Source organism: Eptatretus burgeri, chromosome 6, assembly GCF_056783735.1.
Source record: "Eptatretus burgeri isolate ZD-2024b chromosome 6, Ebu_testis_v1, whole genome shotgun sequence".
Taxonomy (NCBI): Eukaryota; Metazoa; Chordata; class Myxini; order Myxiniformes; family Myxinidae; genus Eptatretus; species Eptatretus burgeri.
The window spans coordinates 112,317,970-112,333,151 of NC_140966.1; the positions used below are offsets into that span (position 1 = coordinate 112,317,970).

At 49.0% G+C, this 15,182-nt stretch overlaps 1 protein-coding gene across 1 annotated transcript in view; it reads right to left on the reverse strand.

Moving 5' to 3' along the window:
- The window catches only part of TBC1D17 (TBC1 domain family member 17), a 30,514-nt gene that overhangs the window by 1,477 nt on the left and 13,855 nt on the right, over positions 1 to 15,182 (reverse strand). Inside the window, exons 11-17 of the mRNA XM_085886840.1 lie at positions 14,890 to 15,006; positions 14,525 to 14,625; positions 13,940 to 14,039; positions 9,177 to 9,274; positions 1,578 to 1,694; positions 1,292 to 1,378; positions 1 to 367 (exon numbers count right to left, since the gene is read on the reverse strand). The exon at positions 1 to 367 is cut by the window's left edge and continues 1,477 nt beyond it. Of these exons, the coding sequence (XP_085742966.1) occupies positions 194 to 367; positions 1,292 to 1,378; positions 1,578 to 1,694; positions 9,177 to 9,274; positions 13,940 to 14,039; positions 14,525 to 14,625; positions 14,890 to 15,006 (794 nt within the window). The 3' untranslated portion in view covers positions 1 to 193. The remainder of the gene's footprint in view (positions 368 to 1,291; positions 1,379 to 1,577; positions 1,695 to 9,176; positions 9,275 to 13,939; positions 14,040 to 14,524; positions 14,626 to 14,889; positions 15,007 to 15,182) is intronic.

The following is a 15,182-nucleotide window of genomic DNA, read 5'->3' on the forward strand; positions in this document are numbered from 1 at the left end:
CTGAATTTAACTCCACGCATGTTTTTGGGATTGGCAGTAATGAGGGAAACGATGATAAAAACGAGTTTCAATGGATTAATTTTTAAGATTTCCAAGATGTCCATCTGGGTTGCTTTCAGCAAGTACACGCGGAGGAAGCGACCGCCTTTCATGACCGATCAGGTACGTGTGGGAACGAGCGGAAGGTCCTTCCTCAGTTTATGGCCTCCTCATCCTGGAGCATCTCGAGACTGCTGTCAGCGATGTAGGCTGTCAAATCGGGCGGGGTGGTGATGGAGGAGGGACTCGGGCTACGCTCCGTGGGAGACAGGGACGCCGGGGGGCTCCTGGTCTGGCCGAGGATCTCTTGCACAGCCATTGGCAATTCCTGAGAAAGGGAAGGAAGTGATGCATCCAAGAACGGTTTGTAGTTGCGTGAATGCATGTTCATAAACGTTGCAAAAACAATATCTCTCTCTCTCTATCTCTATCTCAATCTCTATAAATAGTTTCAGAAACAGAGGAAAAACTGGGTATAAAATGCAAATACCACGTGATAGAATCACATCCCAGGTGTAATGACGCCCGGCTGTCTGGTTCACAATCAAACACCCCATAGTACAGTTACATGACGATACAGTACACCATGATTGGTTGTCATACCAGAACAATCATGACGTTCCACAACTGCTGAAGCAATACAACGATAAAAGTACAACGAGGTAGTGATTTCATTGTAATGTGCTGAACACTACAGTTCCTTGGAAGGAATCACATGACAAGCATCTATAAATCAAAGTGTTAGCAAGTGAAGACTACTCCATGCGGCAGATTGCATCCCGACTCCATGTTTGAGCAGAAGCCATATCCAAGACTCTGAGGAGGATACGCTAAACTGGCACTGTGGACAATGGAAGTGGTCGAGGAAGAAAACTCAAACTCTCCACAAGTGATGTTCAGTACCTCAGGATGTGTTCTCTGTGTGAAAGACGGCGATCCAAGAGAGATCTTCCGAATGACCTCGCTGAATGTAGGGGTGTCAACGTTTCTTCAAGAACAATAAGATACACAGTGATACCCCAATGGATGTAGAGATGAACGAATGTCTTTGCTTATACATTGACATGCACACACACCTCAACTATGTCAAAAAGAACAACTCAGATGGTCCAATGCTCGAACCACAGACGGGTCCTCATTGGAAACTACACACCCTCAATTTGTTTTGCTTTTTCATCTTTTAAAACAAAAAGGTCAGGAAAGGGAAGAGCGAGACGGCATCGTGGAACACGAGAGTTAGATGTGTCGTCACCTTGCAATCGGCCAGCTGCAGAGCGATGGCGTCTGCTCGACGCAAGATGTCCTCCACATCCAGCTTCATGGACAGCTCATTGACATGCTGCAAGAAAGTACAGGCAAGAGAGCGAGGTGACCGGGTGGCGCCTGGAATAACGTCCTGACACACAATTGCACCCGGTGATCGGAGCCCTCGCGATTTTACGCGGGTGTCGAAGTCCCGACAGTACATACACACGTGCAACGCCATCCTCGTTCGTTTTACTTCGAGTAATGGGAGAGGAAGAAAAGCGTGCAAAAACCTTGAGGATCTCGTTGAATCCAAACTTCCCATCAATCATGACGTCACGCTCTGCATCGAGAATGGCACAGCAGAGGAGGAGGTGGTACCCAGGGCAAGGCAGACCAGTCCACATCACCTGCAGAAATTCCAAACGAAAGGATCCACATCAGCAAAAAGTTGAAATTTGTTGGAAGTACTTGGTGTGTACACGGGAAGGTTTTACGTGTTAAAGAAATTAATAGTTGCGGGGGGTCAGGAGGGGAGGGACGGGGGCACAAATTATCCGTGTAAATGTATATCATGTAGTGCGCCGACAGGTAGAAGAGTGATTAGAATCCAGAACCAAACCTAGTTTGTTGTTAATCTCCAGTTTAACTTTTTTTTTTTTTAATCCCAATCTAAAACCAAACTTCGTTTAAACTTTAACTCTCTCTTTAAAAGCAAACATCATTCAAAACTTCCACTCTCAGTCTAAAACCAAATCAAACGGAAAACCAAATACTGCACTGGAGTCATCAGAAGGAATCCAAATAGGTAAAGAGCAAATATGGAGTCATCAGGGGGAATCTGGATAGGATTCGGGTTGAGCTGCTGCATAAAAGAAAATAAAAAGCAAGAATTAGAATGAATTTATTGTTTTTGAAAACTCAGTTGAGGCTCACATAAGAGCCAACACACAGAACATATATCAAAAGTCAGATCAGGTATGGGAGCATGCGCCGGAGCAGCGCGTCGCTGCGTCCACTTTCCGCCGATACTCAAGAGGCCTCCGTCTGGCCATCTCCCAGGCAGATGCCTGACCCATCCCCATCTACTTGAGATGCTGATAAACCTGCTGCAACCACGAGGCACGTCGTCGGCCCATTGGCTTCCTCTACTCACGAGACTCCATCGCTGAAAGAATCTGGTGAGCAGGATCAGAGTCAGGAAAACGAGCCACATGTCCATACAGCGGGAACTGATGCTCACGGACTATGCAGGTAACAAATCTCATTTGAGTCTCTCTCAGCAACCGCTCGTTGGACACTAAGTCCGACCAGCGATAAACAAGGATTCTCTGAAGAGACCTGGAACCAAAGGAATTAAGTCTCCATCTCAGATCGCTGGTCAGAGTCCAAGTCTCACATCCATTGAGCAAGACTGCAAGCACCAAGGACCTAAAACTCGGATTTTCGTCCTGCCGCACAGGTACTGGCAGTGCCACACTCCATGATCCAGTGAATCCATGACTCCCCAGGCCCGACCCAGACGTCTGTTGACCTCTGGCTCACAGCCAGCAGAGACATGAATATCACTGCCAAAGTAAGTGAATCTCTCAGTGACCTCAACATCCTCACCACAAACAGGAACAGACAGGATAGTGGTGTACAAGACGTCATTGAAAGCCTGGATCTTAGTTATGAACCAGGAAACCCATAACCTCAGTTGCTCAGACTCCTCATGCAGCACTTCGAGAGCCCCCAAAAGGATATCCAGTCTCTGTAAAGATGACTGCATCGTCTGCGAAATCAATGTCAGAGATCTTGACATTCCCAAACGATGCACCACAGCTTGACCTCTCCGACATCCTCCACAGAATCCAGTCCATACAAGCACTGAAAAGTGTGGGAATCAGTACACACCCCTGACGAACTACATTAACAACTGGAAATAAGTCAGAGATGGTACCACCACATCTCACAGCACTCTCAGTACCAGAGTAGAGTTCAGACATCAGATTGATCAGTTTTGGTGGCACCGCACGAAGACCAAGAATCCTCCAGAGGGCATCCCGATTCACTGAATCAAACGCTTTACAGAGATCAACATAGGCTGCAGGCAGCTCCTGCCGAAACTCTCATCTGTGTTCGGTGAGGTCCCGAAGAGCAAGGATACGGTCAATCGTTGACCTCTTTGGTGTGAAACCTGACTGCTTTGGACGCTGGTGCTCAAGCAGATGGTGGCAAAACCAATCAAAAATTATCCGAGCAAAGACCTTGCCCAGCACTGAGAGCAGCGTCACCCCTCGGTAGTTGTTGCAGTCCTAGCGATCACCCTTCCCTTTCCACGGAGAGGGACAACAAGGCCCCTCTTCCAGTCAGTTGGGATGATGCCTGTGTTCCAGGCAGAGCACAAAACTGCATGCAATGACACGAGTGCAGCATTTCCACCAGCCTTGAGAGGTTCAGCATGGATACCACAGATCCCTGGAGCTTTACCCCGTTTCAACCATTTCACCGCAGCCTGTATTTCCACAAACTAAGGTGTACCACAGTTGATTGGAGGGTCAGCAATAGGGACAGTAACTTCCCAGTCATCTAACCCAACAGCTGGTGGATCAGCCTGGTACAACCGCTCAAAGTAACCGACCCAGCGGGCCTTCACTTCAGACTCCTCTGTCCAGAGCCCACCACACTCTGCTTTAAGTGCAGTACACAGAGGGACGGGCTTGGATGAACACAATGTGCGAATTCCCCTTCATGCAGGATGAGAAACACCTGAGCACAGGTGATGCTCTATCGCCACAGATTCCTCACACATTGGCCTCCTTGTACACCCTTAGCGCACGTACAGTTTTATGCCTCAACTCCCTGAACAGCTCAGCTCTGCACTCAGCCTGGCCCTGTGACTCTGGTCAATGGTATCCAGTGTCCTTTGAGAGACAAAATTCTTCTTTGCCCTACGGTGAGTTCCAAGACATCCACCGGCAACATCAAGGACGGTGGTCTTGAAGGCACTCCACAACTCCTCAGGATTCCCCAAAGCACCCAGACTCCCCAAATCTCCACTCAGCCTGTTCACAAACTCCTCAGCTACCCTCTCATCTTTGAGCTTGCCAACATCCAGCCTAGGCTGAGATGGTACCATTCTCCCGCATTTAAGCTGTAACTTCAGAGTTGCTATCACAAGTCTGTGGTCGGCATTGAGGAAATGAGCACTCTGGTCGACCCTGCAGTTCTGGATCATCCTCCAGCGACCATCAACAAGCACATGGCCAACCTCCTTTGCCACACCACCAGTGTTGGAATACCAAGTCCGGCGATGAGCTTGTGGGTGCTGAAACCATGAACGAGCCACCCTCAATCCATGACTTCTTGCAAAGTCAAAGAACTTAGTCCTATTCTGGTTCACAGTTCCAGACCCATGGGGAGAAACAAACGTCTCATAACTATCCCCATCAGTTCCAGTCGATGCATTGAAATCCCCCAAGACAGAAAGAGTATCTCACCTGGGGCACTGATCAATCGCAGTATGGCATAGAATGCATCCTTCACGGTGAGATCACTCGCCTCAGTCTGAGCATATCCAGAGACCAGGGAAACGACACACAAGGAGTGACGAATCCTTCGTCTCATAATACGCTCATTTAGTGAGCTTATTTTGGACTCAAATGAGTCAGCTTATTTTGGACACAACTACAGCAACTCCTTGGGCATGGTAACCATCAGAGCGACCAGACCAATAGTAGGTGGAACCACCCGCCATGATCTCGCCACAATCCGGTCTCCAAACCTCAGAGAGTGCTGCAATTCCAATGTTCAAACATTTAAGCTCAGATGAAAACAGACAGGTGATCATCCTCTCTCCCGAAGGGACTGCCTCAGGTTAACCCAAGGAGAATGCCGTCTGGTGGACGACACCTCAGCACCACCTCGACACACACACTACTGAAATCTGACCCCGGGAAGGTTACGCCATGGTTTTCTTCCCATCATCATAGAGTGGGGGTCCCAAAGGCTTTGCCCCAATCCCGTAATCCGGTGAGCTATCCTGCGGAGGGCAGCTGCAAAGGAGGATCTCCGATGGAGTGGGTTTTCAATTTTCTTTGCGTTTTTCTTGTGTTTTGCAGAGTGAAGGGTTTTATGTTGGTGAGTGCAAATCCTGCCACCAACCCCTAAAAAAAAAGTAACCCAACTGCAGGACGACGTCCGAAGACACAGTTGGGCACTAGATATGGATGGCCGTTGGCTTACAAGAAATTCCTCCGCCCTTTGACAGGTTTTGTTCTTCATCCTGCTGGGTGTCCATATCCAAACACCCTCCTCACCATGGAACCTGGTCAGGGAGACGGTTTAGTCGCCAACAACCCGACCATGGAACAGGTTAGTACAGGTTTACATGGTACCTGCAGCAAATCACAGATCTAATCTGGCCTAACCTGAAAGGGAACAGGAAGGAGCAGGAGCAGAAGACAAGAGGGGATGAGAGAGGGAAGCACAACAACATTAAGGAACAGACATGTCAGGAGATCTGTGGAAGGGAGAGGGACGGGGTGGGGTACACAAGATGGACACTACAGGGACTTGCAGAAAGGAAAACGGAATTTGAAGGAGGTGGGTTTGGGGTGGATTAACGGGGGTGTAAAAGATCAAAGTTTGGCTGGGCAAAGCTATGATGGTGGTGAACAGCTGCTGTTATAAAGACCTGGAGGGAAGAGTGGGAATGAAGCGAGTGTGGAAGTTTGTTCCAAAGGTGAGAAAAAAAAAAAGAGGAAGGAAAGAGTGAAGGTGAGCAGGGATTCTTGATTTTGGCAGTCTCACCAGTAGGGGGTTGCTGACAGACCTTGAGCACCCTGCAGAAATATTAGGGGGACAGCACTGACAGAGCAGGGGGTTCAAGGCTGGAGAGGAGTTGGTGGAAGACAAAGTCCACTGACCTTCCTGCGGTGAGAGAGTGAAAGACCCAGACTCAGCTTCATCGTGGGAGATACTAATGATCCTAAAAGCCTCGGTTTCCACAGCATGAAGCCGAGAAAGATGAGACGCAGGAGCACTAGCCTAAGGGGAGAGCAGTACTCCATCAGGCTGCAGATGAAAGCTTTGTATGTGGTTATGAGCTGAGGTGTGCCAAGGAAGGACTTTGCACAACAGAAGATGCCCAGTCGGTGACTGGCTTTGGAGGCCAGTTTGGAAATGTGGCTTTCCCAGAAAAGATTATGGCAGATACTAAGGCCCAAAAGCTTGAGATACAGAACTTCTTCAAGAGGATTGTTGAAAAAGGAGATGGGGGCTGGGATGGGGGGGTTGAGGGGGGTGGTGGTTCCAGACGGTCTTCTCAGAGAGACATAGTGAGAGTGTGAGATTTTTCAGGATTGAAAGACATGTTCCAACTGTTTGACCAGCTTGTGATTCTATCCAGGTCTGCAGAGTGTGAGGAGGCTGCTGCCTGCCGATCTGAGAGAAGAGACATGGTACGGCAGAGGGTGGAGTCATCAGCAAAAATATTAAGAGGATTTTTCAGTCAGGGTGATCATTGATGAAGATTAGAAAAAGCACACGGCCAGAACACTGCCTTGAGGATCTCCAGCCTGGATAGGAAAAGGGGATGAGAGCACTCCATTTAGGGCCACACGTTGGCTGCAACTGGAGAGGAAGTCTGCGAGCTGAGAGTGGAGATTGCCTTGGATACCATCGGAAGAGTTTGGTGAGCAGGGCAAGGTGCCAGAGCGTGTCAAAAGCACGTGATACGTCTCGGGATATTGCTCTTATTTCATGTCCAGCATTGAGGACCTCCATCCATTGTTGGGAGAGCAGAAGCAGCATATCCAGGGTAGAGTGACCTGATCTGAATCCAAATTGATTATCGGAAATCAAGCCATTGGAGAAGAGGAAGGATTTGATGTCTGAAGCGATAATAGATTCCATAACCTTGCTGATGATTGGGAGAAGGCCGATTGGTCTGTAGTTGCAGGGATCTGTTTTTGCACCTTTTTATGCAGGGCGGCAATGTTTGCTGATTTCCAAGCTGATGGCGGATGACCTTGAGTAAATGAGAGGGTGAATCGAACAGAGAGAGAGGGTGAGCAAGAGCAGAGGAGCAGGTTTTTAGGACACGTGGGCTGATGCCATCTGGACCGGTTGCAGAATCTGAGTCGAGGTTTGACAGCAAGCTCTCCACCTTGTCGGGAGAAAAGGACACAGAGTCCAGAGACAGTCGGGTGCGACTGGGTACAGTGGGTACAGAAAGTGATGAGTTTTGGACACAAGATTTAGAAGCAAACACAGAGTTTCGGCACTCAGCCTTTTCACGTGCAGTGTCAGCTGTGTGGCCATTTGAGGTAAGGGAGGAGATGGAGGGGGAACATACACCAGAAACAGACTTAACCACACGCCACCAGGATTTGGAGGAGGGAGACAGGTTTGAGAGTTCAGACTTGAGATTAGAAAGACGTTGTTTCCTGGCTCTCCTGAGCGTAGACACAAACTTGTTCCGAGCTTTGTGGAAGAAACTGAGATTGCCCTCAGTTGGATTTCAGCTGCGTTTGACTCTGGGCAGTAACTGCTCAAATATATTTGTCTGTGTTCTTCCCAAAATCTTTGTTCTTTGTTCCTCTCACACTTCTTTTTTATTTTTTTCACAATTCTCTTTGTTCATTCAAATTATTGCTCCTTTTTTTTTTCTTTTATCTTCTACTCCTCATTTCTCTTTCTTTATCTATCCATCTCAGAGAAGTGAATCCTTCCAGAAATTTTTCTGCAATGCTCACTTGGCTGTACCTGGATGGGTTTTAGGGTCGAGGAGCAGCGGCTGAAACCCAAATCCTTTCCAGGTTTCTCCTGCTGACTCCATCTTTGCTCTTTTCTTATTCGGGTTCCTCCTGATGATCCTGCATTTTATGCACTCCTAAACCACTGGCCAACATGAGTTGAAATGTGGTTGGTGTACGCTCGGTGTGCTGGAAACGTTTCACTAAGTTGGGATGGCGACCTCCAACTTACATTTTAACTTTTATGTTAAAGTGGGTAATTGCCTCCATCACTGAAGTTGGACGGAGGTTATGTTTTCACCCCTGTTTGTCTGTCTGGCTGTGAGCAAGCCATCTCAACACGTTATGGAAGGATTCAGATGATTATTGGTGCACAGGGTGGGTGCGTGTCAAGGACCAATCGATTCGATTTTGGTGAAGATCTGGACGAGAGAATTTTTTAATCCTTCAAGTCATTCTACACCGTTGAGAGATCGGGCCAAAAACGATACATAGCACGATATCTCAAAATGCTGTGGACGGTTGCGAGAAAACGATGTCGACGAGTGGGTTGGTTGGCAAGAAGAAGCCGATTCGATTTTGGTTAAGGTTCAGATGCATATCCGGCTTATCAGTGGAATTTAAAACAAACTTCTCAGCCCGGCGGAGGTATGTGCTTTACCAAATGCTATTATAGTTATCAAAAGTGGGTGAATCATCACACCAGCGACTGTACTCCTGCACTGTGAGACAGACTAACCTGGAAAGGGGATGTTATCCCCAAAAAATAAAAAAAAATTAAAACAAAAAAAACAAAACATGGAAACTCCCGTAAGCTGTACATATCATTCTAAAATACGACAATTACCTGTTATTGTTAAATGAAAATGATAGCCATCATAAATGTGGGGAGAATGCGTTGAAACATACGTGGAAGATTTATTTTTTTAGGGGACAAAATGAATCAACTTGGTGGTTGTACATGGGAATGTTCTAGTAAGTTGGGATGGACAACTTAAAGTTATGCCTCTTCCTGCCCCCCCCCCGCTACTCCCTCCACCCCTGCAAACTCCCCACGCATCCCCCATCCCCACCCACTGTACTCTCCCCGTTCACTCATGCAAAGAGCAGGTGTTTTCGCAATAATAAAAATAATAATAAATAATGATTTACCTCCCACATGCGCAGAATGTCTGGGAAGCAAAACTCCCGCTTGAAGTGGATGATAAGCCAGCGAAAGCAGAAGTACAGATTGCCAGAGTCGTGCGCTTCTGCAGACGAGACAGAGACAGAGAGACAGAGAGAGACAGAGAGAGACAGAGACAGAGAGACAGACAGAGAGAGTCAGTCAGACAAAGGTGTAAAAAAAGACAAAAAAAAGAGGATATGGGCACATAATAGGTGGCATCATTTGGTCGTTGAGAATTTCCTCGTTATGGCCTGGGCCCGAGAGAGTAAAGCACCTGTGTATCAAGAATCGTTACAGTTTCAATGGATAGGAACTTGAATACGAGATGTTCAAATGAGGATGTCTCAGCTTTTTAGTGAAGCATAAAGAGAGTGGCACAGCACCCTCGATGCATGTGCAGCAGCTGTATGAATATATTGGAAGATTTACAGGTGCTGCGCAGGAGGAGAAATGCGCTGAAGTAACACTTTGTAGCCAAAGGAAATTTGGAAATTGTAATATCCTCTGCGCCCACCACCAGGTGGGCGCTACATGGTACACATTTACATTGAGAATTTACACCCCCTCCCCGCCCCCGACATCCCTGCATGAGGCCGCGGCCACGTAGCCTATGTTACCTTCCACACAAAGTTGTATTTGTCTCCTGAGTTTGGAGTTTGTAAGTTGAAAGATAGGGCCATGCATAGAACACACACAAAGAGATTGTTTTCCTTTTATAGGTACTAGTACGTGTCCGTACGTGCAAAAAAAATAAAAATAATTTTCAAACTGCGTGCCAGAAACAACAACCACACAGGCTGTTCCTTCGCTCTCGTAAAGGACGACTGGATTGGGGCATTGTGTTTATCTATAATTGCGTATAAGAAATCGAGAAATTATTAGAATACAGTAAGTTATCACTATCCGGAAGTCCGTACGTTGTAACCCGTAATGGGGAACGCGGCTGAGGATCTCTTCCCCATCGGCCACGCCTACGCAGCAACGTGTCCTGTCATTGGTAACTAAATGGCGCCCTTTTCTCATTGGCCACGCCTACGCAGCAACATGTCCTGTTATTGGTTTGGTAAATAAATGGCCATAACTTGGGAACCACTTGTCTGGTTAATATTAAACCTTGAAAAGGCACATACTCAGGTCCCCAGCAATATACCTGGCAAGTTTCAATTACATCGGACCAGTAGTTGTCGAGAAACAGCGGTCACAGACACACACACACACACACACACACACACACACACACACACACACACACACACACACACACACACACACACACACACACACACACACACACACACACACACAGCTGGAATTATAGATAGATATGAGCAAATACAACCCATCAATTCGCTGATGGGTATATTAAGGGGAGGGGGAGGAGAAAGAAGGAAGGGAGTGACAGAGAAGGGAGGAGGGATAGGGGAGGGAGGAGAGGATGGAGGGTAGTCATAGAGAGAGAGGAGGGAGTGGGAAACAGGGGTGGGAGAACAAGGGTGGGGGAGTTAGGAAGGACGAGGAAGGGGGTGGGGTGAGGAGAGCGATGTTTCACCAAATGTCACTATACAGTCTGGGAATTTGGGGGGAGGTGAGAGAGAGGAAGGGGAAGTTGGGAGGGGCGGGGTTTGGGAGGAGGTAAGTGTGAGGGAGGGGGAGGGAAAGGCAAGGCGGCGCGAGGGAAGGCAAGGCGGCGCGAGGGGAAGGCGCGCGAGGGGAAAGCAAGGAGAAGCGGCGGCGCGAGGGGAAGGCAAGGCGGCGCGAGGGAAGCAAGGCGAGCGCGAGGGGAAGGCAAGGCGGCGAGGAAGGCGAGGAAGGCAAGGCGGCGCGAGGGAAGGCAAGGCGGCGCGAGGGGAAGGCAAGGCGGCGCGAGGCGAAGGCAACGCGGCGCGAGGGGAAGGCAAGGCGGCGCGAGGCGAAGGCAAGGCGGCGCGAGGGGAAGGCAAGTGAGTGAGGGAAGGCAAGGAGGGGCGAGGAAGGCAAGGCGGCGTGAGGGGAATAAAGGCGGCGCGAGGAAGGCAAGGCGGCGCGAGGGGAAGGCAAGGCGGCGCGAGGGGAAGGCAAGGCGGCGCGAGGGGAAGGCAAGGCGTGAGTATGAGGGGAAGGCAAGGCGGCGCGAGGGGAAGGCAAGGCGGCGCGAGGGGAAGGCAAGGCGGCGCGAGGGGAAGGCAAGGCGGCGCGAGGGGAAGGCAAGGCGGCGCGAGGGGAAGGCAAGGCGGCGCGAGGGGAAGGCAAGGCGGCGCGAGGGGAAGGCAAGGCGGCGCGAGGGGAAGGCAAGGCGGCGCGAGGGGAAGGCAAGGAGGGTCGAGGGGAAGGCAAGGAGGGGCGAGGGGAAGGCAAGGCGGCGCGTGGGGAAGGCAAGGCGGCGCAAGGGGAAGGCAAGGCGGCGTGAGGGGAAGGCAAGGCAGCATGAGTGGAAGGGAAGGCTGCGTGAGTGGAAGGGAAGGCAGCATGAGAAGGGAAGGCAGCCTGAGGGGAAGGCAAGGCAGCATGAGTGGAAGGGAAGGCTGCGTGAGTGGAAGGGAAGGCAGCATGAGAAGGGAAGGCAGCCTGAGGGGAAGGGAAGGGAAGGGCAATAAAAACACGCCCAAACAGCAAGATTTTATTTTAAACCACCGTGTTCAATATAAAACCAGGCAGGAGCATTTAAAACCCATGCTATCTCCCTAGAAAAGACCTGCCTGCATGCTCGCAAATGTACCCCTCCAGTCGGCTCACTCCAAATCTGATTCGTACATGCTACATTATGGGGAAGCAGTTTTAAATTCAAAACCAAACTGGAAATGCTGAACAGAGTGAGAGTAGTTGGGGACTCGAGGGGTTTGGGGGAGCAGAGTGAGGAGGAGGGGTGGGAGAGAGATGGAGAGGGGTGGAGGAGAGAGAGAGGGGGAGGGTGAGGGGAGGGGTTCTCGCAGATGTGATATCCAGTTGAACGTCCATCCGAGGGACGGCACACACATTCATGAATCACCCTGTGTGTGAAGCACCGGTATGACAGTTTATAGCTGGGTCAGGATTCGAACCCAGGCTAGACAGCTTAAAGTGAGCAGCTATCCAGCCGTGATGTGGCGATTCATTGCTTCGTAACAAATGAAAACATTTTTTACCAATTGCAACCATCCAATTTATTTTGCCTTCCTAACTCCGGAAATGTCCCCATGGAGAACCGTGCCACGGTATTACCATCGAAGCTTGAAGAGCGCTCGCCCGAGTGGCTGAACCACTGAACCACTCCAACAAAACGGTTGAAGAAACTTTCAAAAATGACACGTTGACGTTTTACCTCCAGCACCTTCGGTGGCGGAGGTTATGTTCAGGATTTGACAGCACGAACTGATTCGATTTTGGAGAAGATCCGAATCTGGATCTGGATATGAGAATTATTTAATTTTCAAGTGATTCTTCACCATTGAGAGATCGGGCCAAAAACGCTATAGTACTGTATAGCATGATATTTCAAACACGTATCGGGTCCGATATGTTCTCGTGGATCAGGTATGACGTGGCGGAGGTATCCGCTCTGCCGAGTGCCCTTCTAGTTTTATATGCATCTATCTATGCCGAAGTGATGGGATGTATAATGAAAGTAGGTCGTGTAAAAAGAGGAAACGTGGTGTAAAATAAAGTTGCATATTTTCAGCGAGCCAGCCACCGTGCGACGCACATCATGACAACACGAGACCAAATGCAGCCGAGTGGACCTGATCTTTGTTCAAGTCGATCGGTATATCCAGTGACAGTGCGAATGTTGTAGAGCGCTCGCCAAGTGGATTAAGCACTCAAGCAAGCACTCCAACGAAATGATCGATAAGGAACGGCTGGCCTGGCAAGTGATTAGTGATGGCCCATCGGTCACATAAACACCATGCACCCGGAGACACCTGGAATGTCAGGCACTGTCAGAATTGGACAAATGAATACTTTTTTTTTCCACAGTCGTTACCACTGCTGAAGTCAATAAGGAAGTATAAATTTTGAAATTCAGCTGAGATTATGAGATTGTAAAGGTTATGGCATTTGCAGAAATGAAATGAAGCCACAAATGTTCGTGCCCCCCCCCCCCCCGGTGTTTGTAAGTATCTGACATTGCAAGTCAGATCCATCTCTCCTCTCCTCTCCCTCTCCTACCTCCAGACGTGCCCAAGGCGGTATTTATAGCATGACCGGTAGAAAATGTATTTCAGACATTATTTTGTTTCCATCTTCACCATTATTCCATGCAGAAGCATTTCGATGGGACGGTAGGTATGAATCTCTCATTGCTTTTTTTTCATGTTGATTGTTGTGCTTTGCTTCGTTGTATTCCTATCCCCCGTGTACCATCATTAATGAACCAATACAAGTTGGTCTCGAGATCAATTTGAGTGGTCATGATCGTTGTTGCAATTATTGGAACATCCGTCGAAGGAATAATTGGATGCAGGCGATCGGCCCACAAACCCGACCGTGTGACACGCCTCATCAGCTCCGCTCGGCTGGTAAAACGAGCACAGCACGTCGACTGGCTCGCTTTCCCCACCGGTACGCTATCGCAGTGAATCGACCCATGATCCGGCCTGGAGCAGCTGAATAAGCCGACCGTTTTAACGAGGCTCGCGCCTGTGATTCTTGCACACGTACACATAATCTCAGATGAGAGCATGCATTTTTGTTTCGGCCGAGATATCCTCATCACACACTGTGCACTCCTTGGTGTGTGAACCTTTTGTATCACCATATTAAAAACAATTCTGTCTGTGAGAGGAATACTCACCGAGGTAATCACAGAACGCAGGGTCGAGCAGGTGCAGCAGTGTACTCAGTTGCTCAAGCTGCTGCTTCATGCCTTGCTGGTTCTCCTCAAAGTTAGTCCTCTGCAAGCACAAGTGGACGGCACGGATTAAACGGGCAGAATCGCTCGATGTAGGGATCTGGCTTTCCTGATCCATTAAGAGTCAGATTCCAACTGCAACAGGTGGAGTCAGATGCATCTCCAAAATCCCACTCACGCCCTGCCAGCGATGGGTGTGACAACAAGCAGCACCCCATCCCATGGACAATTCGTTAAGCCGGCTGTCTTGCCTCAACTAGCTTGTGAGGATGAATGCTTCCATTATTTATTGACATTTAGCATTAGGACGTGTTTGGGACAGCAGTCAAACAAATCTCACATACCAATTAGAAAGTGCAATGTGCCCGTTACCACAAGCAAAGCCCCTGATTGGCTAAATTCCCCCCTTTGTTGTGCAGGAATACCCAAAAACCCTCGAACCAACAAATCGGTCAAACATTCAATCTAACACAAAATAAAAATGAACGATCTGCCCTTTTTGACGTGAAAGGAGCCATTCATACTAACCACGAGCTCCATGAATCCCACGAAACACCAGAACGCATCGACCTCGCTCTCCTGGACGTACAAGACTGGTGAGAGTAGGTCGCTCATTCCCTGCACGTAACCTGTGCATGGTCACATGGAATTGAGGGCCAATCTCAGTTCTTACAGATCATCACCTTACAAACCATCATCGATTTACGGCACTGAGCTCCATGGTGGAGGTTTTGAAATGCCCAGCACGAGGCCTTCCAGCAGCCGTCAGCCATTAGATTACCGTTGCTTTGTCTCATGTCAGTAACGATCCCGACAAACACATCAAAACGATCCCCAACCGAGTCCCGTGGTTGCTGGTGCAGGATCGTCGTTGCATTGCGAAAGAAACTCACCCAAGTCAAAGTCGTACATGCAATAGGTCATGAGAATGTCGTGGAGAAGGCTCAGTCCTGGGTTGTTCACTCCCTCGTAGAATTTATTAGTTCGGTCGGTGCGATTCACATCCTTTTCTGCAAGAAAGGGGAAACAAATCACTACCCTTTCATCACCAAACAAGGTGGCAGTAATACATGAGTGAGAGGGGTGCGGGGGGGGGGAGGGGGTGCTGTGCTCCTTTCCAGAAATGACACAGAAACCCCACCCTCCCAACAGTCGTAAGAATACCAGAGAGCCCCCTCCATCGAAA